This window comes from Coregonus clupeaformis, chromosome 8 (assembly GCF_020615455.1).
Source record: "Coregonus clupeaformis isolate EN_2021a chromosome 8, ASM2061545v1, whole genome shotgun sequence".
NCBI classification, from domain to species: Eukaryota; Metazoa; Chordata; class Actinopteri; order Salmoniformes; family Salmonidae; genus Coregonus; species Coregonus clupeaformis.
In genome coordinates this window covers 54,706,810-54,733,331 of record NC_059199.1, presented here as the reverse complement: position 1 = coordinate 54,733,331, position 26,522 = coordinate 54,706,810, and the positions used below count along the sequence as shown (strand labels likewise).

The following is a 26,522-nucleotide window of genomic DNA, read 5'->3' as shown; positions in this document are numbered from 1 at the left end:
GCAGGTACAGCCTCAGTGTTCACAGTATACGCTCGCTGGAAGTTGCACAGAATTTTCACAACGTTCAAGTTTGCGCTAAGCAGACCTGAAATTTGCTCAGTGCCTACATTTTTTAAAGTTAACATTGCCTGACAGTAAATCTCAGTAAGACAAAAATAATGGTGTTCCAAAAAAGGTCCAGTTGCAAGGACCACAAATTCCATCTAGACACTATTGCCCTATAGCACACAAAACCTACCTCGGCCTAAACATCAGCACCACAGGTAACTTCCACAAAGCTGTGAACGATCTGAGAGGCAAGGCAAGAAGGGCCTTCTACGCCATCAAAAGTAGCATAAAATTTGACATCCCAATTCGGATCTGGCAGAAAAATACTTGAATCCGTTTTAGAACCCATTGCCCTTTATGGTTGTGAGGTCTCAGGTCCGCTCACAAACCAACAATTCACAAAATGGGACAAACACCAAATTGATGCATTCAGAGCAGAATTAGGCCGATACCTGCCAATTATCAAAATCCAGAAAAGAGCCGTTAAATTCTACAACCACCTAAAAGGAAGCGATTCACAAACCTTCCATAACAAAGCCATCACCTACGGACAGATTAACCTAGAGAAGACTCCACTAAGCAAGCTGGTCCTGGGGCTCTGTTCACAAACACAAACAGACCCCACAGAGCCCCAGGACAGCAAAAGCAACACAATTAGACCCAACCAAATCATGAGAAAATAAAAAGATAATTACTTGACACATTGGAAAGAATTTACCAAAAAACAGAGCAAACTGGAATACCTGACCACTGTGACTGACCCAAAATTAAGGAAAGCTTTGACTATGTATAGACTCAGTGAGCATGGCATTACTATTGAGAGGCAGCAGTAGGCAGACCTGGCTCTCAAGAGAAGACAGGCTATGTGCACACTGCCCACAAAATGAGGTGGAAACCTCCTGCCAAATGTATGACCATATTAGAGACACATCTTTCCCTCAGATTACACAGACCCACAAATAATATGACATTTCAAATGTCTCTATTCCTTTGAAACTTTTGTGAGGAGAGAGAGAGAGAAGAGAGAGAGAGAGAGAGAGAGAGAGAGAGAGAGAGAGAGAGAGAGAGAGAGAGAGAGAGAGAGAGAGAGAGAGAGAGAGAGAGAGAGAGAGAGAGAGAGAGAGAGAGAGAGAGAGAGAGAGAGAGAGAGAGAGAGAGAGAGAGAGAGAGAGAGAGAGAGAGAGAGAGAGAGAGAGAGAGAGAGAGAGAGAGAGAGAGAGAGAGAGAGAGAGAGAGAGAGAGAGAGAGAGATGGTTAGTACATGGACCTCGTGGCGCAACGGTAGCGCATCTGACTCCAGATCAGAAGGTTGCGTGTTCAAATCACGTTGGGGTCATACTGTTTTGACCACCCATAATTTTCCCACTAATTCTATGACATGGATAGATTTGTAATGGAATACCTCTTAAGACATTCTAGAAATGGCTTTCCACTGAAAACCTGAGCTCTTCAGACTGTATGCTGTGGATAAATGACTAAAGCCTACAGTTGAAGTCGGAAGTTTACATACACCTTAGCCAAATACATTTAAACTCAGTTTTTCACAATTCCTGACATTTAATCTTAGTAAAAATTCCCTGTCTTAGGCCAGTTAGGATCACCACTTTATTTTAAGAATGTGAAATGTCATAATAGTAGAGAGTTATTTATTTCAGCTTTTATTTCTTTCATCACATTCCCAGTGGGTCAGAAGTTTACATACACTCAATTAGTATTTGGTAGCATTGCCTTTAAATTGTTTAACTTGGGTCAAACGTTTTGGGTTAGGGTTAGGGTTAGGGTTAGGGTCTCCAACACCAAATCCATGTGTATGTGTGTGTATAGTGTGTATGTTATCTTGTGTGTATGCATGTGTCTGTGCCTATGTTTGTGTTGCTTCACAGTCCCCGCTGTTCCATAAGGTGTATTTTGATCTGTTTTTTAAATCTAATATTACTGCTTTCATGAGATCCTTGATGTGGAATAGAGTTCCATGTAGTCATGGCTCTATGTAGTACTGTGCGCCTCCCATAGTCTGTTCTGGACTTGGGGACTGTGAAGAGACCTCTGGTGGCATGTCTTGTGGGGTATACATGGGTGTCCAAGCTGTGTGTGCCCTATTCTTTGACTATGGTGGTAGTGAGACGTGCAGGCCAGGTGGTGTGCTGTACTCAGGCTGTTACCGGTCGTAAAATACTAATCTTAATCTTCGGGACTCCCCTCCCGTCATACTACCTAACTCCGTTCCATTCCACACCCTCCCTATCTCTTTCAGAGACTCCCGTAGAAGAACATTGACCTCTCAGGAGAGAGAACAGAAATCAACTATGAATGAAAGGGGACTCATTAAAGTGTTTCCCCACTAAAATGTTGACTGTGGCTCAGCCGCTTACTGTATTTCAAGATTATCAAAGAAAATTAAAATGCATTCATTAGTTATTGATTGATAGTGTCTCGTTTAATGTGATTATTGACTATTGAGATATACCTTAAGGCACAGGGACTAGAGAGACAAGATAAGGTTTTGAATTGTCTCAAAATTAGTGTACAAATTAGCAGCAAGCTGATTCAAATGAACAGTAGACTAGATTAGACTAGGACATCGTTTTCACAAGAGTTAGAACCGTGAGAAAAAAAACATAATTCACACTATGTTATAGTGACTATGACAAGTTACACGTTTGGTGAGACAACAGACAGCAACCCTTGCGTCACGTTGGTTTACCATCTACTTCGCAACACTAAATGAATTTACAGTGATATTCCCTCAATTTTAAAGGGCTAAAGCATCACTAAAGCAGATTTTAAATAAAAATATACCGTTTATTGGTTGGTAACTGTAGGAGACATAACAAATCAATTCAAATCAAATTTGCTACATGCGCCGAATACAACAGTGAAATGCATACTTACAAGCCCTTAACTAACAATGCAGTTTTAAGAAAAATAAGTGTTAAGTAAAGAAATAGATAAGTAAAAAATAAAAATAAAAAATAATTAAAGAGCAGCAGTAAAATAAAATAACAGTAGGGAGGCTATATACAGGGGGTACCGGTACAGAGTCATTGTGGGGGGGCACAGGTTAGTCGAGGTAATTGAGGTAATATGTACATGTGGGTAGAGCTAAAGTGACTATGCATAGATAATAAACAGAGAGTAGCAGCAGGGTAAAAGAGCGGGTGGTCAATGCAAATAGTCTGAGTAGCCATGATTAGCTGTTCAGCAGTCTTATGGCTTTGCGGTAGAAGCTGTTAAGAAGCCTTTTGGACCTAGACTTTGCGCTCCGGTACCGCCTGCCGTGCAGTAGCAGAGAGAACAGTCCATGACTAGGGTGGCTGGAGTCTTTGACAATTTTTAGGGCCTTCCTCTGACACCGCCTGGTATAGAGGTCCTGGATGGCAGGAAGCTTGGCCCTAGTGATGTACTGGGCCGTACGCACTACCCTCTGTAGTACCTTGTGGTCAGAGGCCCGAGCAGTTGCCCTACCAGGCAGTGATGCAACCAGTCAGGATGCTCTCGATGGTGCAGCTGTATAACTTTTTGAGGATCTGAGGACCCATGACAAATCTTTTCAGTCTCCTGAGGTGGAATAGGCTTTGTCGTGCCCTCTTCACGACTGTCTTGGTGTGTTTGGACCATGATAGTTTGTTGGTGATGTGGACACCAAGGAACTTGAAGCACTCAACCTGTTCCACTACAGCCCCGTCGATGAGAATGGGGGCGTGCTCAGTCCTCTTTTTTTCCTGTAGTCCACAATAATCTCCTTTGTCTTGATCACGTTGAGGGAGAGGTAACAGTCCAACCCGGATACCAATGAGCTTTATGGCCCATGTTGCATAAACATCTCACCCTGTCTACCAGCCCGTACCTGGTACAAGTCCTACCACTGTCTTAGAAAAGTATCACTATACTTATTAAAAATCAAAGTTCTTCCAGAGTTTTTGTAGAATCAAGATAGACTTTATTACACAAAGCAACAAAAGCCGAGCTGGTCTGCAGAGCAACTGCCTTCCCAACCCTCAGCCCTCAGTTTCTATACAATTCTATTCCTGCTCATTTTACATACTCTTTAGCTTAAACCCTCCCAGTTTAGTTCCTCCACCATTGTTTCCAAGCTTTCATCTTTTGACCGCTCCGCCCACTCTCTTTATTTATGATAGTGGCAAAATCTGACTTCTCCTCTTCCCATGTATTCAATCTCCGCCTTCTATGTATCTAGTTTGGAAACAATAGTGGCAGAACCAAGCTTCCTCATGTAAAAAATAACAGAGCCATCTCCTGGCTCTGCTATGTTTATTCTAAAACATATCAATCCATACTTAAATATGGTTTAAACATGGCAGGTACATAACCAATTCTCAACCGTATACATTCAAGACATTCCTTATGCATTGCCTCATGCACAACAGTATAATCAATTCTCAGACATGTACCGTTTTCATGCATAGTGTATATTTCCCACACATAGTAAGAATGAGCAGGCCCATTCCCAGGAGCCATGTCCTGACTCTGGCTCAGGCTCCCTCCTTGTGTTCCACTCAGTACCACACTCTGTATCACTCTGTACCACCCTCTGTATTCACTTAGTCATACTGCTTGTTTTTATGATTAACTATGTTTTAACATTATAGTCTAAAAAGATTTACTATGTTTAACATATAGTCTACAGAAAAATACCCAATACCACACACACACATGTGCACGCATGCACACACACTACTTCTGCTATTCCGCTACTTCTTTCTCACACACACACTAAGTAATACGTTTGTCATAGGTGTGATAATCAGGTAATAATAATAATAACCTGGTAATATAATAACATAACCATGACGTGGATGGAAAGATTTGTTCCTCTGACATGACATTCTCATACTCATAATCATACACACTCACACACACACACACTCACACACACACACACACACACACACACACAATAATCTGAGCCATTGACGTGGATGGAAACAGAGGTGTTCCTCTGATGGGATGATTAGGTTAGAGGTGGTGCGATGTGACATGAATCTTTACTAATTACATGCCACTGGCCTTGAGTAAAGCCAATGTGTCTATGTATGCGGATGACTCAACACTATACACGTCAGCTATTACAGCGAGTGAAATCACTGCAACACTTAACAAAGAGCTGCAGTTAGTTTTAGAATGGGTGGCAAGGAATAAGTTAGTCCTAAATATTTCCAAAACTTAAAGCATTGTATTTGGGACAAATCATTCACTAAACCCTAAACCTCAACTAAATCTTGTAATAAATAATGTGGAAATTGAGCAGGTTGAGGTGACTAAACTGCTTGGAGTAACCCTGGATTGTAAACTGTCATGGTCAAAACATGTTGATACAACAGTAGCTAAGATGGGGAGAAGTCTGCCCATAATAAAGCATTACTATGCCTTTTTAACAACACTATCAACAAGGCAGGTCCTACAGGCTCTAGTTTTGTCGCACCTGGACTATTGTTCAGTCGTGTGGTCAGGTGCCACATAAAGGGACCTTGGAAAATTACAGTTGGCTCAGAACAGGGCAGCACGGCTGGCCCTTAAATGTACACGGAGAGCAAACATTAATAATATGCATATAAATCTCTCATGGCAGCTAATGGGGATACAAATACAAATACATCCTGGGTCAGTCATTAAGATGCTGACCTGTGTGTGTTGTTATTACAGACGTTATTACGTTAAATTAACAGAAAGCCAAGGTAGTCAAGCTTTTCCCATGAACGTGTTTCATTTCAAGGCACTTTGATAAAGTACTACAGGCAATCAACATCATAGACGATTGCCCCCGTACCACCTCAGATATGCAGACAGTGTACCCAAAATGACTGTTCCACAGTGTGAGTGTATTGTCTGACACAGACTCGTCTCCGCGTGAGTAGGATAAGGTTTCCCTAAAGTACTTCTTCCCCCTCATTGCAACGGTTAGAAAGGTAGGCTGAAGGTTGGCTATGCAGGTGTATGTGGACAGTCTGACACAGATTCAGTCCCCTGATCTAAGGTCAGTTTTGCACTTCTTCCCCACAAGGTTAAAGGAAGGTAAACTGGTGCTGACTGCTGATCCTAGATCTGTGCCTGAAGGAAAATGGGCTCGTCCCAAATGGCACCCTATTGTTCTGATCAAAAGTAGTGCACTATATAGGAAATAAGGTGCCATTCAGGAATCATCCAACTTTCTACCAAGATCGTCCATATGGCTCCTCCCGGTGGACCCTGAATGGTAACCCATGTCTCGGAATGATGACATCAGAGGTGCGTAGCGCCTCCTGTCGGCTGGCCTGCTGAACAACTGGGTTCTCACTTAGCTCCCTCCAGCTGTCGTCATCGGCGCAACGCTCAAATAGGTTCCTGGCAACAAGCACCGTTCCCATTGTGGTTCCCTTCACCAGAAGGCTCACATCCCGCCCTGTGTGGACTGGTGTGGGTACTATCGACATCTAGTGGAGAGATTAAGGTATTTCAATGAGGTGTAGAGGACAGTTGGTATGTGTGCGATCGTGTTCACAGGATACAACAGGTTTAAAATAGTTCAGCGAAATGCAAATGATGCACTGTAAACTAGGTTATTGATCAAAGTGCATGAATATGCATGGTAACCATTGAATATGGTTGTTACACACACTCTCACAAACTAAAACCACTATTGAATATGATTACTGAAGCATGCTCACTACTGTAAATGGATACCATTGGTGGCTCGTAGCACCTTAAAGATGCACTATGCAGAAATCGCGCCACCATTTCCTGGTTGCCAAAATTCTAATAGATCGCCTAATTTCAGTTTATGTGACAAAACAACCAAGTATAGTGTAGATAATAATTGTACTATCTAAACCGCTGTAAAATATATTTTCCATAACCAAAAATATGTTATTTTCAGGTGTTTGAAGCTGGTGTACAAAACCGAAAGTAAAAGATGCAAAAACTAGACTTAAAAACGGGTAGCATAGAAATAGCGCACATGGAACAGATCTACTGCTTTTTAGACTTGCGTTCATTGAGAATGACAGACCTAAACTCACATTTCTCCAATAGAAAGCCCAGATCACACTTGTAGGCGATGTCATAGCGACGTTGGCTAGCTAATGCTGTGTTCAAGTGCTAGTCAGAACTAGGAAACTCTGACATTTCCGTCTTGCTAACTGGTTGTAGTTATAGCACCCCACAGTGGAGGTGTCATAATACCCATAAAACCTGGCAGTCAAACAGGGAAACGGTTCCAATTGTTTTTCACCATTAATTTTTTCCCATAAGATATTTTAGAAACACTTAAAATAAGGGCTGTGTTTCATGTAGGCTTACCCTGGCGTGAAGTTTTTATAACCATGTAAATCTCTCTTGGACAAGGTGACTTTTATGCTAAAGATGCTATTGTCTCAAAAGCTGACAAACGTGTCAAACTTAGTCCGACCTCAAACCAACAGCTGTACTCCATTTTAAATCCAAAGATTATTCATTGTTTTATAAGTTACTTTCTCAAACGTATATTGTTTATTCATGTCTCATACATTTCAGACATTGAGTCAAGAAGAATGAAAATTATGTCTGAATTCAATCTCCTTCATTCAAAACAAGCGAAACTACAGTATTATCCCTGCAAATGTTTTGATTCTATGACATTTTCGATCCCCGGGACCACCCATACACAAAAATGTATGCACGCATGACTGTAAGTCGCTTTGGATAAAAGCGTCTGCTAAATGGCATATTATATTATTATTATATTATTTTTTTATCACATTACATGAGATTGATGTTTGTTCAAAACAATTCTTATTACTACACTGAACGAAAATATAAGCAACATTTGTAAAGTTTCATGTTTCATGAGCTGAAATAAAAGATCCCAGAAATTGTCCATAGGAACAAAAAGCATATTTCTCTCAAATTTTGTGCACAAATTTGTGTACATCCCTGTTAGTGAACATTTCTCATTTGCCAAGATAATCCATCCACCTGACAGGTCTAGCATATCAAGAAGCTGATTCAACAGCCTGATCATTACACAGGTGCATCTTGTGCTGGGGACAATAAAAGGCCACTTTAAAATGTGCAGTTGTCACACAACACAATGCCATAGATCTCAAGTTGAGGGAGTGTGCAATTGGCATGCTTAACTGCAGGAATGTCCACCAGAGCTGTTGCCAGAGAATGTAATGTTCTGAAATAAAGCTGAAAATGTCCCCGTTCTTCCATGGCCTGCATACTGACATGTCACCAATTGAGCATGTTTGGGATGCTCTGGATCAACACATGCGACAGCTTGTTCCAGTTCCCGCCAATATCCAGCAACTTTGCACAGCCATTGAAGAGTGGGACAACATTCCAAAGGCCACAATCAACAGCCTGATCAACTATGAGAAGGAGGTGTGTCGCGCTGCATTAGGCAAATGGTGGTCACACCAGATACTAACTGGTTTTCTGATCCACACCACCACTTTTGTTTTTTAAAGGTATCTATGACAGATATAAGCAACAGATGCATATTGGTATTCCCAGTGATGTGAAATCCATAGATTAGGGCCTAATGAATGTATTTCAATTGACTGATTTCCTTATATGAACTGTAACTCCGTAAAATCTTTGAAATTGTTGCATGTTGCGTTTATATTTTTGTTCAGTGTATGTGTAACTGATAGATGCAAAAGAACACTACATGCAGTGGTGTAAAGTACTTAAGTAAAAATACTTTAAAGTACTACTTAAGTCGTTTTTTTGGGTATCTGTACTTTACTTTACTATTTCTATTTTTGCCAACTTTTAGTTTTACTTCACTACATTCCTAAAGAAAATAAAGTACTTTTTACTCCATACATTTTCCCTGACACCCAAAAGTACTTGTTACATTTTGACCAATTCACACAGTTATCAAGAGAACATCCCTAGTCATCCCTACTGCCTCTGATCTGGCGGACTCACTAAACACAAATGCTTAGTTTGTAAATTATGTCTGAGTGTTGGAGTGTGCCCCTGCTGTCCGTCAATAAAACAAAGTGAAAACATTTGTGCCATCTGGTTTAATTAATATAAGGAATTTGAAATGGTTTATCCTTTTACTTTTGATACTTAAGGACTTCAGTAATTCCATTGACTTTTGATACTTAAGTATATTTAAAACGAAATACTTTTAGACTTTTACTCAAGTAGTATTTTACTGGGTGACTTTCACTTTTACTTTTACTCATTTTCTATTAAGGTATCTTTACTTTTACTCAAGTATGACAATTCCGTACTTTTTCCAACACGGACTACATGTTCATGTTTTTAAATGTATGTCAATTGTAAAGCATTTAGTCTGTAATGGCTTGTTCGTTATGTGTCAGACCCAAGTAAGACTAGCTGTCGCCATTGGCGTCGACTAATTGGGAACCTAATAAAATCAACAACAACAACAAAAATCACAGTGAGTTCCAGAACCATTTGCAGTGTATATGTTTCCGTCTAGCGTGGGGGGCAGTTATTATGTTCACACTGCACGTCACGTCACAGTTCCACAATGGTGAGCCCTGTGATGGAAGAACTTCCAAAGACTTCTGTGTTGGACCCCCTGAAGGGGCTCCTGCTCACTTATTTCATGCCAGAATCATGTTACGACGAGTTTTTCCTCAATTTTAACTTTCTGGATGGTAAGTCAAGGTGTTACATAGTTGACTGACGTTTGATTGCAAGACCCAATTTAGCTAGCTAACGTTAGCTAGCTAGGGCTTCAACGTTGAATGGGTGCGCTAGCTAGCGAAGTAGCTTGCAAGACTTGCGTTTTTTCTCGATTTTTCACAATGTAACAATCTTCACAATCTTATCTTTTGCGTTTAAAGTTACTGGATATAAATAAATATATTGGACGGAATGTACGTAGGGATCTAACCCGCACTAAACGGGCTAGAAAGACAGAAGAGGAGCTAACGTTAGTAGCTAGTTGGAAGTTTTGTTGTGACAGCGTTCAGAGGCGGGGCTATCCACAGGGCATCACATGCCGCTGTTCCTCAATCTCTCGCAGTTCCTCAATAATTCTAGATGGGAGAAGAGTGACATATATATCTGTTCTCGCTGATAATACCCGTTCAATCATTGATTGTTTCTGTCTGCAGTGCCATGTCTAAAGATTGTGCTGAGCAAAGGTCTGGGCATTGGAATCATCCTGGGGTCTGTGATGGGTAAGACTAAGATTATCTTTCTCCTCAAGACTAAGATTATCTTTCTCCTCTCTCTCTCTCGTTCACTTCATTTCAATTCAAAGGGCTGTATTGGCATGGGAAACATATGATTACATTGCCAAAGCAAGTGAAATAGATAATAACAAAAGTTAAATAGAAAATTAACAGTAAACATTACTCTCTCATTCTCTCTGTATGTCTGTCTCTCTCTCTGTCTCTGTCTCTGTGTGTGCAAAGCATAACTCCCTGCATCTCTCTAATATACAGGTAACTGCCCAAATAAAGGAAACACTTGAGTAAATGAGGGATACAAAGTACTGTACATGTGTGGTTTCTGAGTTAATTAAGCAATTTACATCCCATCATGCTTAGGGTCATGAATAAAAATGGCCAGTTGCCCATTATTTTGGCTACCAGAAGAAGAGATGGCAGTGACTTTTAAAGAGGGGTCTCAAAGGAACATACTGGATTTAAAGTGTGTGTGTGTGTCTCAGTTATTGATTCTGGAGCAGCGCCTAAGACAGCGTTTTCCACCACCATCAACAAAACACCAAATTATGGAAATTCTTCATGGAAGAATGGTGTCGCATCCATCCAATATAGTTCCAAACACTTGTAGAATCTATGCCAAGGCGCATTGAAGCTGTTATGTTTCACTATATTGGATCACTCCAATATATTGGTATCACTGCGGTGGAGGGATACATCCGAGATGAGGAATTATAGATTAGGAATTATAGACTCCATGGCCACAACACATGTTCTTTTATTTTCTCAGCGGACGTCCGTATGGTTTGAGATACAAACTTTCTGAAGTTCGCTTGGTAAGTCACTGCTAAGTGTAATATCTTGCGTCGAAGTATATTCACTGGCTGTTTGCAGCTGGCCACATGGCCATCCCCTCCTCTTGAGTGTAAGAGTATCGTGGTGGGCTTTCCACTACGTTGAGACATTAACTTTGGAGTTCCTTAACGGAGTTACTCCATCATGTTTTTGCTGCTTGGATATTAAACCGGCTAGGTAATATTGCAGTTGGCGTAAAAAAAAAAAAAAAAAAATCAAATCCATTACCTGGTTGCTGTTTTTTTGTCTGCCTGGTTTTCCCACACGGTCTTCCCCGGTTTTTGCAGAGTTACTAGGTAATTTATCCCTCACCGGGTTCCTATTCCTCCAAGCGGGTCACGACTTAAGGTCTCCCAGGGCGTCGGACCCCTGCTCCGTGGCCTTGTTGGCTTGGCTGAGCTTATGGCTTCCCTTTGTGACAGGTGTGATGGTGGCAGCCCCCCTGGGGATCCGCATACCTTGTGTGTGCACTACCTGGGTTTGAGCCACGCGGAGGACCACCTTGAACGGAGGACCCTGTTGGCCAGTGATAGTCTGTTCCTGGGGGACGATGCTGGCACTGTTCACCGCCGTGAGCGGGGCTACCAGGCTGACAGGCCATCAGAAGCCGGCAGCGGGGCTTCAGCGGCTCGAGAGGCTATGAGGAGCCTACTCACTCGGGTAGCCACGGCACTGGACATCAAACTGGTGGACAGTGATGATTCCATCTGTCCCCATCTCTGCTGAGTTCTGCGAGGCCTTGCAGGAGAGCAGGGCCTCTGCCAGGGGGAGCTTCTGACTCACATTAGAGACTGGATCATGGAGTTATGTTGCGGGCGCGGAGTCACACTGCCTCCGGGAGTACCCGACCATGGACACCATGATAGCTGCCATGGTCCTCCCGGACCGGGAGATTATAGGGCGGAACCACATATGGGTCCCTCTGCTCTCTTGGCTGCCTTACCAACGTGACTGTGCTGTTGCAGGCCTACCTGCCGACTCTGTTGCCCCGGCTGCTGGAGGGCACAGAGGAGCTCCTCCGGGAAGCAATGGAGGTGTCAGCAGGTAGGCCTGCACAGGTGGTTACCTCCGGTTATTCCGGTGCTGGCCCCCGTCCTTCAGGGGCCTTCGTGTCACCAAGGTGGCCGACCCCTTGAAGAACACCCTGCGCCTGGAGATCTCACTCACGAGACATCAGAACGGCTAGGTGGGTTCTACTCCACCTATTTTGTGGTCCCAAAAAAAGACTGAGGGTTTCTACCGATTCTGGACCTCCGCAACCTCAATGGGTACTTGAAGGTACTGAGGTTCCACATGCTGTCCCCAGCCCGCGTGTTGCAGGCCGTATCCAAGGACCAGTGGTTTGTGACACTGGACCTGAGGGATGCGTATGTTCCTGTTCACCCAGCTCATTGGCAGTACTTCCGATTCGCTTTCGAAGGGACGGCTTACGAATTCATGGTTCTTCCCTTCGGCCCCTCCTTGGCACCCCGCACTTTCACAAAGTGCATGGACGCTGTCCTGGCACCTCTCACGTCCTGAGGATTGTTGATCCTCAATTACCTGGATGATTGGCTGATTTGTGCCTCGCTATATCTGCCTGCCATATGGGGTGGATGGACAGGCCAGTGGGGCGCCATCCCTTGGTCCCCAGGTTTATGAAGGGGGTTCGTCGCATGCGTCCAGATAGGACCCGCTCAATGGCGAGCTGGGATCTGGATGTGGTCTTGGCAGCTTTTGCAAAGCCGCCTTTGGAACCGTTGGAGTCTGCCTCCCTGAAACCTCTCTATGAAGGGGTTTTTCTTGGTAACGATTACTTCCATGAAGAAGGTGGGTGAGCTCCATGCTTTTTCGGTAAGTTCTGAGTGCTACCGGATGGACCCCAGTGGGAGGAGTATATCTTTCCGCCCCAATGCTTCATTCCTCCCGACGGTTCTGTCAGACAGGCATGTGAACGTCCCTTTTATCCTGTCTGCTTACGACCCCCCGGCATTGGCGGGGAGTCTGGGCCTCCCTCCAGCATGCTGTGTGGGCACTGGCTGCCTATGTGGAGCGGACACGGACAGTGAGAACAACAGACTAGCTTTTTGTCTGACTAGATTGTGGACACGATTACGACAGCATACCGCCTGGCTGGCAGGCCAGTGCTGGGATCTGTGTTGGCACATTCAACACGAGGTGTGGCAACGTCCTGGGCTCTACTGAGAGGAGTGCCCCTCGCTGATATCTGTGCTGTGGCCAGTTGGGCTTCCTCTTGCACCTTTGCTAGGTACTATTGGGTAAATGTGGCACCTCCCTCTGCGGTTGGTTCAGCGGTCCTGGGCGTCGCCTCCCCTTCCGGGGACTGTGCCGGGATCCCCCCCTTCCACATTGACGGCCCCTGCGTCTCGGTTCCGCTCTGGGACTTCGCCGCTGGCTGGCCAAGTCCCTCTAGCACCGACAAAATCTGGTATGGGTATACCAATATATTGGAGTGATCCAATATAGTGAAACATAACGAAGGTTACGTTTGTAACCACGGTTATGTGAGCTATATGGATCACTCCAATCCTCCACGGTGCTAGAGGCGCCTCAAAAATTATGTAGAGAACGTGTGTCGCGGCCATGTGGTCTATATATAGGGGCAGACCCCAGCCGTGATACAGGTGTACACGGGAGTAAATCTGTAAATCCTCGCCGCGGAGTGATACCAATATGTTGGAGTGATCCATATAGCTCACATAACCGTGGTTACATACGTAGCCTTCGTTCTGGTTGCTCGTGGGGGCCCAATGCCCTATTAAGACACTATGTTGGTGTTTCCTTTATTTTGGCAGTTACCTGTAGATGGAAAGATATTTACAATAGAGTTCGATCCATCAAGCACACACATAGATTAATACATAACATAACCCATATCTCGCTCTCTCCTCTCGCTCTCTTTCCCCACAGTAAAGCTGCCCCAGATCCTGAAGCTGATGGGGGCTAAGAGTGCAGAGGGTCTAAGCTTCAACTCTGTCTTGCTGGAGCTGCTGGCTATCACCGGCACCATGGCCTATAGCATTGCTAACAGCTTTCCCTTCAGGTACTGTGGTAGAGTTGTACACACACACACAGACAGACAGAAACATGCACAGACAGTCACACACACAGACACGCACGCACACACACACACACACACACACACACACAAGTTAACATATTTAGTTTTTTCTCCTTTAGTGCCTGGGGTGAGGCCCTCTTCCTCATGTTACAGACAGTGGCCATCGGTTTCCTTATTATGCATTATGGAGGCAACACAGTCAAAGGTAAGACACACACACCTACCTGACGGTAAGACTTGACAGTCACTACTAATATTGCCTTTTGAGCTTACAATGTACGATGTTAAGTTAGCATACGGCTAGCTGCCCTCACAAGCAGTGGTTGATGTTCTATTTCTGTGTGTCTGCTCCCTCTAGGTGTGCTGTTTCTGGTGGTATACTTTGGTCTGGTAGCTCTGCTGCTCTCCCCTGTAACTCCAATGCCTGTGGTCATGGCGATGCAGACATCCAACATGCCTGCTATCATCATTGGCAGGGTACGTGGAGCATTAATAGACTTTATAACATGTATAACATAAATAACGTGTTATATTGTAATAAAAGCGTTATAACACTGTTCGAGCGCCACATTGGACAATAAATGTATTTAATATTTTCATGTTATCCTCTGGGATTTCATTGTACTTTTCAATAGTTAAACTGTTAAAATGTACCCCAAAATAAATCAATAATGAAGTCAATTTGTGTTCTAAATGCGTTATAATAGTTATCATTAGTTAACAAATAATGTTATCATTGTATTAATCTGTGATCATGTTTATTTCTCCCTGTGATTGCAGCTAATCCAGGTAGTGACTAACTATCATAACGGACACACAGGTCAGCTGTCTGCCATCACTGTGTTGATGCTGTTCGCTGGCTCCCTGGCTCGCATATTCACCTCAATACAGGTACATCTGTGTGTACTGTGAATGTACACTGAGTATACCAAACATTAGGAAAATCTTCCTAATATTGAGTTTGCCCTCGTCGGGGCATGGACTCTACAAGGTGTCGAAAGTGGATGCTGGCCCATGTTGGCTCCAATGCTTCCCACAGTTGTGTCAAGTTGGCTGGGTGTCCTTTGGGTGGTGGAACATTCTTAATACACACGGGAAACTGTTGAGCGTGAACCCCATCAGCGTTGCATTTCTTGACACAAACCGGTGTGCCTGGCACCTACTACCATACCCTGTTCAAAGGCACTTAAATATTTTATCTTGCCCCTTGACCCTCTGAATTGCAAACATACACAATCCATGTCTGAATTGTCTCTAGCCTTAAAAATCCTTCTTTAACCTGTCTCCTACCCTTCATCTACACTGATTGAAGTGGATTTAACAAGTGACATCAATAAGGGATCATAGCTTTCACCTGGTCAGTCTATGTCATGGAAAAAGCAGGTGTTTTTAATGTTTTGTATACTCAGTGTACATTTTACATGTACATTTTTGTCATTTAGAAGACACTCTTATCCTGAGTGACTTAGGCGGTGTGTGTGTGTGCAGCTGTGTGTGTATAAAATGTGTGTACTGTATGTGAGGGTGTGTATACATCCCAAATGGCACACTATTCCCTATATAGTATGGAATAAGAGCGTCTGCTAAATGACACCCTTTCTAAAGGGAAAAGGGTGCCATTTGAGACACAGCCTGTTTGTGATCCTGTCCTAATCCAACATGCCAATAATTTCTACTTTTCACTTCCTGGTTTCTCTCTACCAACAGGAAACGGGTGACTCCCTGATGGCCCTGACCTATGTCATATCCTCTTCTTGTAACGGTCTTATCGCTGCCCAGCTCCTCTACTACTGGAAGAGCAGCCCGGCACTGAAGAAGAAGACGGAGTAGATAGACGGGCGTACATGAAAATAGTTGCCTCTAAAATGGCACCCTATTTCTTTTGACTAGGACCCATAGGGCTCTGGTCAAAAGTGGTGCACTATATAGGGAATAGGTTGCAATTTGGGATGCAGGCAATGGTAGAGAGAATATATAGACGGGGTGCAGCTCAAATGGCACCCTATTCCATATGTAGTGCACTACTGACCAGGTCCATGGACTCTAATGGTACACTATGGGGAATTGGGTGTCATTTGAGATTTGCACAAATTCACATCGAGCAATGCATACACTCTGCACTCCCCTACTGTAAGCTTAGCTCTGAACCAAATCAACATTCTATTCCCACCAAGCAAACCAAGGAGCTTTCTCTACTCTACCTGACTTCAATGACACTGTGACTACAGCCCAGTTAGAATAGCTCACAGAGAAACCTCTAGTTTTACCTCAGTGTTTTTTAGCTCAGGGAAGGCTTGACTCTTATTACTCCATCCTGAACACTGATTCTACCAGACGCCACAGAAGTGCTGACACGGAGTAGGGTGAAGCTGCCGCTTGACGCTGATCTTGAGTCAGTTTAGCATTTTCCCCACTTATGGTTAAGGTTAGGATTGGGGGAGGGGAAGCTGATCCTATATCTGTACCTAGGGGAAACTTCACCCCGGAGCTTTCAAAACACGCACTACAGTCAGTTGTTTCGTCATACTCCTAAATCTTTATGCCTCCCTAACAATGCGCTACATTGTTCCAGTTATATTACACGGGTTGTCCTCGGATCATAATCTAGAATGAGAACACATTCTAGAACACAACCAGGAAGTTAACGATTCTAGCTATAATCAAGGGAGCAAGCAATAGAGAGGTTTACTGTGAAATTCTCTGTCAATATGTTTGAGATAAATGTTTGACCTTTAAGTTGAAGCTTTGTGGCTTTAGTGCGATCTAAAGCAGCCTGGTCCCAGATCCTTTAATGCGTGTGCCAACGTCATTGCTGTACTTGGTAAACCATGTTTGGCGTGACAATGAGTTAGAAGGAGTTGGCATGATTGCACAAACAGACTGGCACTCAGATCAAAATAACTGTACTGAAACAAATGGTTATCAGTCCAAAATGCAGTTGCACCTTTGATGTTTTTCTGTCTGTTTCTTTGTACATATAGATGCTGAATGTGTTTAATTATGAATCACATCCTTTATTGAATTCAATGAATGAGTCCACAATACTAAATAATTCATTCCAATTTGATTCAGATTAAACCTGGGAGCAGATATTTGGGGGCATTATAGTGTTATGTTGAACTCCAATTTCTCTGTTTAGTTTTAGTTTATTTGTTGAGATTGAACTACTCATGTTAAGGTGCTGCTTGCACTTGTATGAATAGCATGTGAGTGCTACAGTTCTGAAGATGGTAAGAGTTAATTTTTTTATTTTATGTGAAAATTTAATAAAATATGTTTTGTTTTTGTTGGGACTGCTCGGGTGTCTAGTTGTCACTCTTATGTGTTCAGAACTCCGGTCCAAGAGAGCTTGTGGGTTGTGCAGGCTTTCATTCCAACCCTGCAGTAACACCCGTGATTTAGCAAGTCATATGATATAATGAAATAAAACTAAACTCAATTATTTTAATGAGGTTTGTTGTTTAAGGAAGTGCTGGAACAAAAGCCTGCGTACCTGCTGTTCCAAAGTGATTGGGTGTGATTCATTTTCACGCCACTAGATAGAGACAAATGTTCACCCTCTATTTTGTACACTCACTACTTGTTCTCCAAAGTACAGGTGTAAACAAAAATATAAACTGAACAATTTCAGAGATTTTACTGAGTTACAGTTCATATAAGGAAATCAGTCAATTGAAATAGATGAATTATGCCCTAATCTATAGATTTCATATGACTGGGAATACAGATATGCATCTGTTGGTCACATATACCTTTTATTTTTTTTAAGAGTATGGGTGTGGATCAGAAAACCAGTCAGTATCTGGTGTGACCACCATTTGCTTCATACAGAGCGACACATCTCCTTTGCATAGAGTTGATCAGGCTGTTGATTTTGGCCTGTGTAATGTTGTCCCACTCTTCAATGGCTGTGCGAAGTAGCTGGATATCGGTGGGAACATGCTGTCGTATACGTCGATCCAGAGCATCCCAAACATGCTCAATGGGTGATGTCTGGTGAGTATGCAGGCCATGGATGAACTGGGACATTTTCAGCTTCCAGGAATTGTGTACAACTCCTTGCGACATGGGGCCGTGCATTATCATGCTGAAACATGAGGTGATGGCGGCAGATGAATGGCGTGACAATTGGCCTCAGGATCTCGTCATGGTATCTGCATTCAAATTGCCATCGATAAAATGTAATTGTGTTCGGTGTCCATAGCTTATGCCTGCCCATCCATAACCCCACCGCCACCATGGGGCACTCTGTTCACAACGTTGACATCAGCAAACCGCTCGCCCACAGGACGCCATACACGCTGTCTGCCATCTGCCCGGTACAGTTGAAACCGGGATTCATCCGTGAAGAGCACACTTCTCCAGAATGCCAGTGGCCATTGAAGGTGAGCGTTTACCCACTGACGTCGGTTACGACGCCGAACTGCAGTCACGTCAAAACCCTGGTGAGGACGACGAGCACACAGATGAGCTTCCCTGAGACGATTTCTGACAGTTTGTGCAGAAATTCTTTGGTTGTGCAAACCCATAGTTTCATCAGCTGTCCGGGTGGCTCGTCTCAGACGATCCCGCAGGTGAAGAAGCTGGATGAGGAGGTCCTGGGCTGGCCTGGTTACACGTGGTCTGCAGTTGTGAGGCCGTTTGGAAGTACTGCCAAATTCTCTAAAACGACATTGATAGAGAAATGAACATTCAATTATCTGGCAACAGCTCTGGTGAACATTCCTGCAGTCGGCATGCCAATTGCACGCTCCCTAAAAACTTGAGACATCTGTGGCATTGTGTTGTGTGACAAAACTGTACATTTTAGAGTGGCCTTTTATTGTCCCCAACACAAGGTGCACTTGTGTAATCAAATCCATTTTTATTTGTCACATGCGCTGAATACAACAGGTGTAGACCTTACAGTGAAATGCTTACTTACAAGCCTTTAACCAACAATGCAGTTTTAAGAAAAATAAGTGTTAAGTAAAAATTAGATAACTAAAAAAACAAAACAATTAAAGAGCAGCAGTAAAATAACAGTAACGAGGCTATATACAGGGGGTACCGGTACAGAGTCAATGTGTGGGGGCACAGGTTAGTAGATGTAATTGAGGTAACATGTACATGTAGGTAGAGTTAAAGTGACTATGCATAGCTAATAAACAGAGAGTAGCAGCAGCTTAAAAGAGGGGGTGGGGGGGACAATGCAAATAGTCCAGGTACCCATTTGATTAGCTGTTCAGGAGTCTTATGGCTTGGGGCTAGAAGCTGTTAAGAAGCCTTTTGGACCTAGACTTGGCGCTCCGGTACCGCTTGCCATGCGGTAGCAGAGAGAACAGTCTATGACTAGGGTGGCTTTTTAGCTGGTCAGGAGTCTTATGGCTTGGGGCTAGAAGCTGTTAAGAAGCCTTTTGGACCTAGACTTGGCGCTCCGGTACCACTTGCCATGCGGTAGCAGAGAGAACAGTCTATGACTAGGGTGGCTTTTTAGGGCCTTCCTCTGACACCGCCTGGTATAGAGGTCCTGGATGGCAGGAAGCTTGGCCCCAGTGATGTACTGGGCCGTACACACTACCCTCTGTAGTGCCTTGCGGTTGGAGGCAGAGCATCATGCTGTTTAATCAGCTTGTTGATATGTCACACCTGTCAGATGGATGGATTATCTTGGCAAAGGAGAAAAGCTCACTAACAGGGATGTAAACAAATTTGTACACAACATTTTTGCGAAATAAGCTTTTTGTGGGTATGGAAAGTTTCTGGGATCTTTTATTTCAGCTCATGAAACATGGGACCAACAACTTTACATGTTGCTTTTATATTGTTGTTGAGTATAGATTAATTTGTCTCTGCTTATACTCTCTTATAATTTTTCCCACAAACTTGATAATTATTTTCCACCTCTTTTGTGATGTCATTAATTTATTTCTATTTTTCTGCATGTCCTCTTTACCATAACATTATTTTTCACTACGTCTGTCCATCAATCGCCTTCTTTTATGCCTCCCCCATTGAATAGACCATTCTCTCCTTTCCTCTCTCCCTTTCTCCAGTCCCGTGTGTCGTTCCATCGGCCCCCCGCCTCTCTGTCCTCAATCACACTGACATCATCAACACCCCCCCGCAACCGAAAAGTCCCACATCTTAAGAAACGACTCAAAACACAATGTTTTGTGAACAACAGACTCCAAAAGTTAATTCAACTTGATAGAGGGGTTGTGCTGAAGATATCTGTAAAATACACTTGTTTATTTCTACCTTAAGCCACAACAGTTGTGACCACCTTTCTCTCCTCTCGCTCTCGCTCTCGCTCTCTCTCTCTCTCTCTCTCTCTCTCTCTCTCTCTCTCTCTCTTTCTCTCTCTCTCCTCTCTCTCTCTCTCTCTCTCTCTCTCTCTCTCTCTCTCTCTCTCTCTCTCTCTCTCTCTCTCTCTCTCTCTCTCTCTCTGTCTGTCTCTCTCTCTCTCTTCCTCTCTCTCTCGGTCTCTCTCTCTCTGTCTCTCTCTCTGTCTCTCTCTCTCTCTCTGTCTCTCTGTCTCTCTCTCTCTCTCTCTCTATCTCTCTCTGTCTCTCTCTCTCTCTCTGTCTCTCGCTCTGCAAAGTACGTCTTTCTCTCTTCATCCCTTTTCTCTCATCAGTTTCCCTCATGCTTTGTTTATCACTCACCAACTTTTGTCCTTTGGTTCTATGACGGGAATGAAAGAGAGAGAGGAGCCAAACCACATGAGAGGAAAGAGAGGGAGTAAAAGGAGCAAGTAGAGAAATGAATGTCTTGGAAAGAGAGAAAGAGAAACGCTGGTTGTAGCAGGCCAAAGAGTAGGAGAAGCAGGAGGGAGATCGACAGAGGCAGGCAGTTAAGAACAAATTATTTTTTCATTGGGTGAGAGGGCCCCGGCAGGCATATCTGATGTTGATTGTGCAGCGATGGCAAGCTCCAACTTTGTTAGGCCGTATCACCTGTGAGATAGATGCATCTTGGGAGGTCTGACTGAGCTTTAGAAGAGGCCAGTTTTGTTCCACTGCGCTTGAGACTTTCGTTTCACAGCGCTCAGTACACACACATACACATATACATACACACACACACACACACACACATACACACTAGCATCACCTCCTTTAATCTCTGTAATGCGTGGGCCAGTCTTTATCTACCTGCTGATCGCTAGGCCTGCATTTCCCATCTCCCCCTATCTGGCCATCTGTGAAACATCCCAGCTCTGGCAGAACCTGACGCAAAACGCCATTGCCCCACCTCAGCGGGGGTGTTTTGGTGAATGCCTCAGCTGGCTGATAAGGGTAAAGCCCTTTCATCTCCCCAATGGTTTAGTCTGTTTAGTAACAGGATTAAGATCAAGTGTAGCAAACTTTTCCTCTCCCTTGTACATCCTCTAATCACAAAAATTGATGTTTGCACCAGATGTGTTTCAGTACGAACACACACACACACACACACACACACACACATGCAAACAAAAACACATACGCATACACTAAAACTAAAAAGGCTTGTCTCCCAATAACCATCCCCCCCCTCGCTCTCTCTCTTTCTCTCTCTCTCAGACCTGTTGAACTCTCCCACCCCTCTCTCTCTCTCCCACTCCTCTCTCTCTCCCCCCTCGCTCTCCCTCTCTCTCTCAGACCTGTCTACCTCAGGGTGTGTCTCTACTAGCTCATTAGGGTTACCTGTCACTCACTCAGAGGTTGGCAAACACACTCACTCAGAGGTTGGCAAACATTTCCTCTATTAGCAGTATTATACCCCTGTCTAATGTCTCCCATCTGCCATTGTCTTATGTCTCCCATCTGTAGCTCAATTGGTAGAGCATGGCGCTTGTAACACCAGGGTAGTGGGTTCAATCCCCGGGACCACCCATACGTAAAAATGTATGCACACATGACTGTAAGTCGCTTTGGATAAAAGCGTCTGCTAAATGGCATATTATTTATTATTATATAGCTACATGCCACAGCTATGTGTGACAGATCTACCCTACCTGGTAAACCTCCAGTCCTGACAAAGACAGCAACACTTTCTATGACAGTCTGTGAGTGTACATACCACCCATTTCGACATATTCATACAGTATCTACATCTTAATGTTACTGTTCTGTGAAAACAAACAAAAATTGTGGGTGAGATATCACCATCCCCATTCCTGTTGGCTGTGAGTGCGAATTGTGAAGTATTTTGAAGCTTTGGAGATGCGGAGATGATGCTGTGATGTTTCATTGCAGACTGGAGCCAGACTGACAGACAGTCTTGCCTTATCGTTCGTGAGTTCCTTGAATTAGCTATGGTGCTGCAAACAGAGCAGCACTAACTAGTACTATGCTAGGTAGGCAGGTAGGCCTCATTCACACACACACACACACACACACACACACACACACTATCAGCAGAGATCTGGCTTCTTTGACAGCAACTGTTGAGAGATGTGGGAGGGAGCAAACCCACACACACACACCTCCCTACCGCAGAAAGAGGAAGAAAACCGTCACAGTTTTTCCATAAACTGTTGGACTTTCCTGGTTCACTCAGACCTGCAGTAATGGAAAAATACCCAATTATCATACTTTAGTAAAAGTAAAGATACCTTAAAAGAAAATGACTTAAGTAAAAATGAAAGTCACCCAGTAAAATACTACTTGAGTAAAAGTCAAAAAGTATTTGGTTTACGGAAAGCCAGGGGCACTCTCCAAAACTCAGATATAATTTACAAATGAAGCATTCGTGTTTCGTGAGTCCGCCAGATCAGAGGCAGTAGGGATGACCAGGAATGTTGTGAATTTGACAATTTTCCTGTCCTGCTAAGCATTTAAAATCTAATGAGTACTTTTGGGTGTCAGGGAAAATGTAAAAAGTACATTATTTTCTTTAGGATTGTAGTGAAGTAAAAGTTTAAGTTGTCAAAAATATAAATAGTAAAGTACAGATTCCTAAAAAAACGACTTAAGCAGTACTTTAAAGTATTTTTTACTTAAGTACTTTACACAATTGCAGACCTGTGGTGCGTGTGTGTGTGTTTGTGTCAATCAGACCTGTATTTCACTTTCACAACCACTGATGACTGATGACTTACATGGCCTTTGGACCTATTAAGTAATGTTAGGTGTGTAACCATCGAAATATGTGAAGACACCTGTTGGATAGCACATCATTCAGTCAGCCCTCATAGCTCCAAAAACTCCACTTCTAATTATAGACCTAACAGGGCAGACAAGTAGAGGAAAGTGGGGTAAGTTGAGCCAAAGGGTTAATTGAGCCACCACTTGTTTCTAGAAAACCATAAACAAAATATATAATGTGATCAAATATTTAGGAAGAGGTCATCATTTCATGGAGTCTGTGAAGGAAGAAACCACATGGAAAAAGTGGTAAGCGAGTTAGGTCCCAAAAAATGGATTTTCACAAAGTCAAATGAATGTATTGTGTTATAGGTTTCATGATGATTGTATCTAAACAAAAGTAGATCGTTTTAAGATTGTTTTGAACATCAGTTGGGGTCTCTATAAGCTACAATATGAGGTCCTAAACCTAGCATGAAAGTGCATCCTTGTAGCTGTGTGGGTTAATACTGTATCATCAAACTGTTTACCTTAAGGTAAGTTCAGCCAATGGCCACCATACCCCATACAAATGAGGATTACATTTTGTCAATTTTATGCATAATATGAATAGTATTTTTGAAATGTGTCATGCTTATGAACTCAAGATAGTGCCTTTTTATTGTTACAGAGCAGACATCATCATGTCCCGTGTATACAAAAGTAAAACAAGCAAGGGTCTAGCCCCCCTTGAAGTTCTTGAGAGAGCAGACAAGGAAGTGAGAGAAGGGAAGAAGTCCATTCGAGCAGCAGCAAGGGATGAAAAAATAGACTGAATGACACTGAAGAGGTACATTAATAAAAAAATAAAAACACATGTACCTGTGCGAAAGAGAGGCTGTGATAGATGGTGGAACAAGCTCCCCCATGACGCCAGGACAGCGGAGTCACTAACCACCTTCCGGAGACACTTGAAACCCTACCTCTTTAAGGAATACCTGGAATAGTATAAAGTAATCCTTCTACCCCCCCCACACATAAAAAAAAATCATCATAAGTTGAATGCACTCTGGATAAGAGCGTCTGCTAAATGTTGTAAATGTATATGTAAATAGAGTAGCAGAGGGACACAACCCACTGGGCACAGATGTAAATTCAACGTCTTTTCCACGTAGGTTCAATGTAATTTCATTGAAATGACTTTGAAACAACCTTGACAGTGTGTGCCCAGTGGGAAGGTCTTATCTGTTGACATGGAGTCTGAGCATGCTAAATATATCAAGATTCTCGCAGACCAGTTTCATGGGCTAAGTAGCCTCAAATGCAGAGGGAGAACCTACGAATTGGCACATCGAAACAACATTCCTGTCTCAGACAACTGGTTAAGAAATGGAAGGGTAAGTGATATTGAACAGAGATATCTATATCTGAATGTAGGCATACATTTAAGATATACAATATACCACAACATTCAACTTTGACTTACCAGCACCATCACTCACTGTCACAGGACACCATCACCCACTTACCCCACAAGGTAAAACTTACCCCCATCACCCACTTACCCCACAAGGTTAAACTTACCCTGTCCCTATGCTCAAATTACCCCAAAACCAAGAGACTATGTTTTCTAAACTGTTATGTTTACATGATTATTTCCAGGGATACACAACATCCTGAAATACAGTAGATGTAAATATCTTTGGTAGAAAGAATACTGTATTTCCCTTGATGTAGTGATGCTGAATGTAAAACATGGCTCAACATACCCCACTCTCCCCTACCCATAGAACTTATGCTGTTGTCAGTCATAACACTGAATCTTACCGCCATCCATGATCAGGCTTCCCGGTAGCCTCCTCTCCCCCCTCCCCTCCTGAGCAACCCTGTTATTACCCGGTTTTTGTTTTGTTTTAACGCTGCATTGTTGGAAAAGGACCCGTAAGTAAGCATGTCCCTGTTAGTGTACACCTGTTGTCTATGAAGCATGTGACAAAGAACATTTGATTTGATTTGACTTGATTTATTTGCGTGACTCGGGGTGCTCAGCTGCGAGCTTGTGAAAATGCGGCGGATCTGGCGTTCAGTGACATTGCAGCCAACTGTGTGTGAGTGCGTGTGTCATGGCACAGTGTGTGTCGGCGCTGCGCCAGAAACGGACACCCACTCGCTCACCTGTGAGCAAACAACGCGACAAGCAGGTCTTTCAACGACCTGTGCAGAACGGAGTGGTTGGTTGGTAGTCAGTCACAGACAGTCATTGATGGGGTGTGGGCTTATAGGTTTTGGGGCCTGTGTTTCTTTAGTTAACCTCCCCATGACCAGTGATAGGCCCCTAGGCCCCTTACCTACCGCAGTTGTTAGGCCCCCTATCTATTAAAAGCGTATTTAAAATGTGCACATTTTATGTTCTTAAAGGGGCAATCAGCAGTTGCTACATCCATTTTTGTAATATGTACCCATTGATTCTTGAACAATATAACTTCTAAATGCCTCATGAGCTTGGTTCAACTGCCATACCCCATCAGAACCCAAAATATAAGCTCCAATGTTTGTAAACAAAGTAAATGTAGGCTACGTAGGCTATGTAAATAAACATAGCCTCAAAACATGATTAAAACTATCATTTTTATATAATGGATGATCAGTCCTTACATCCATAGCTCTGTCTATGAATTTGAGAGTGGTTACATTTCCCCAGCCCCATCCCTTAGCTTTTTACTGAAACCGGGGCGGGGAAACGCATTCTTATTGTTTATACTGCTGATTGCCACTTTAATATGTGTGTGGGGTTGTGTTTTGTTGGGATACTATTGCCCAATTTATAGCCACTTTTATTGTCCAAGCAAGCTTGTGCGTAAACCTCAAATAGCTGTTTGGATAAATTATTGGACATATACAAAGACGCACATAAGACATGAGAAGTTGTGCAATTGCAATTGACTGTGTTAAATTGTATTTATAGCTTGCCTATAGCCCCACGTAGGCTATGTGTGCGCACTGTGCGGGCGGGGTTGCAGAAAAGGAGCGTGAGGAAGGTGTTTGCTCTGCCCTGCTCTGCGTGCAAGAGAGGAGTGGTTCGTAGGCTTCAAGGAATGCAGGTAAATAATATGCACGAGGAGCTTCCATGAAATCTTTTGATGTGGTGAGTTTTCCTGCAGCAGTGTTGACTAAATGGAAATAGGGTTCCTCTTTTTGTGTTTAGATAATCCTCAATCTCCACCTTTGAGTGCTCTCTCTTTGATAAAATAAGAGACTCAATTAGGCCAGTTGGTGCACATTAATTAATTAAAAGCAGGAATGGTTACATCCCACTGGGAAGAAATTGGTTGAATCATCTTTGTTTCAAAGTAATTTGTCAATCTAGTGTGACATGGAAAATACATTGGATTT

The 26,522-nt window shown here is 43.2% G+C and overlaps 1 protein-coding gene and 1 non-coding gene across 2 annotated transcripts; both read left to right on the top strand.

The window, feature by feature from the left end:
• The first annotated feature begins 1,312 nt into the window (after window positions 1-1,312).
• trnaw-cca lies at window positions 1,313-1,384 on the top strand. The gene has a single exon. It is a non-coding gene; the product is annotated as a tRNA-Trp (tRNA).
• An 8,135-nt stretch (window positions 1,385-9,519) lies between these two features.
• On the top strand, window positions 9,520-17,393 carry LOC121572743 (mannose-P-dolichol utilization defect 1 protein-like). Its single transcript, XM_041884767.2, has 7 exons — window positions 9,520-9,668; window positions 10,131-10,196; window positions 13,950-14,082; window positions 14,220-14,305; window positions 14,459-14,577; window positions 14,881-14,991; window positions 15,808-17,393. The coding sequence occupies exons 1-7, from the start codon at window positions 9,539-9,541 to the stop codon at window positions 15,928-15,930; spliced, it is 768 nt and encodes a 255-aa protein (XP_041740701.1). The 5' UTR covers window positions 9,520-9,538; the 3' UTR covers window positions 15,931-17,393.
• Window positions 17,394-26,522: the final 9,129 nt, after the last annotated feature.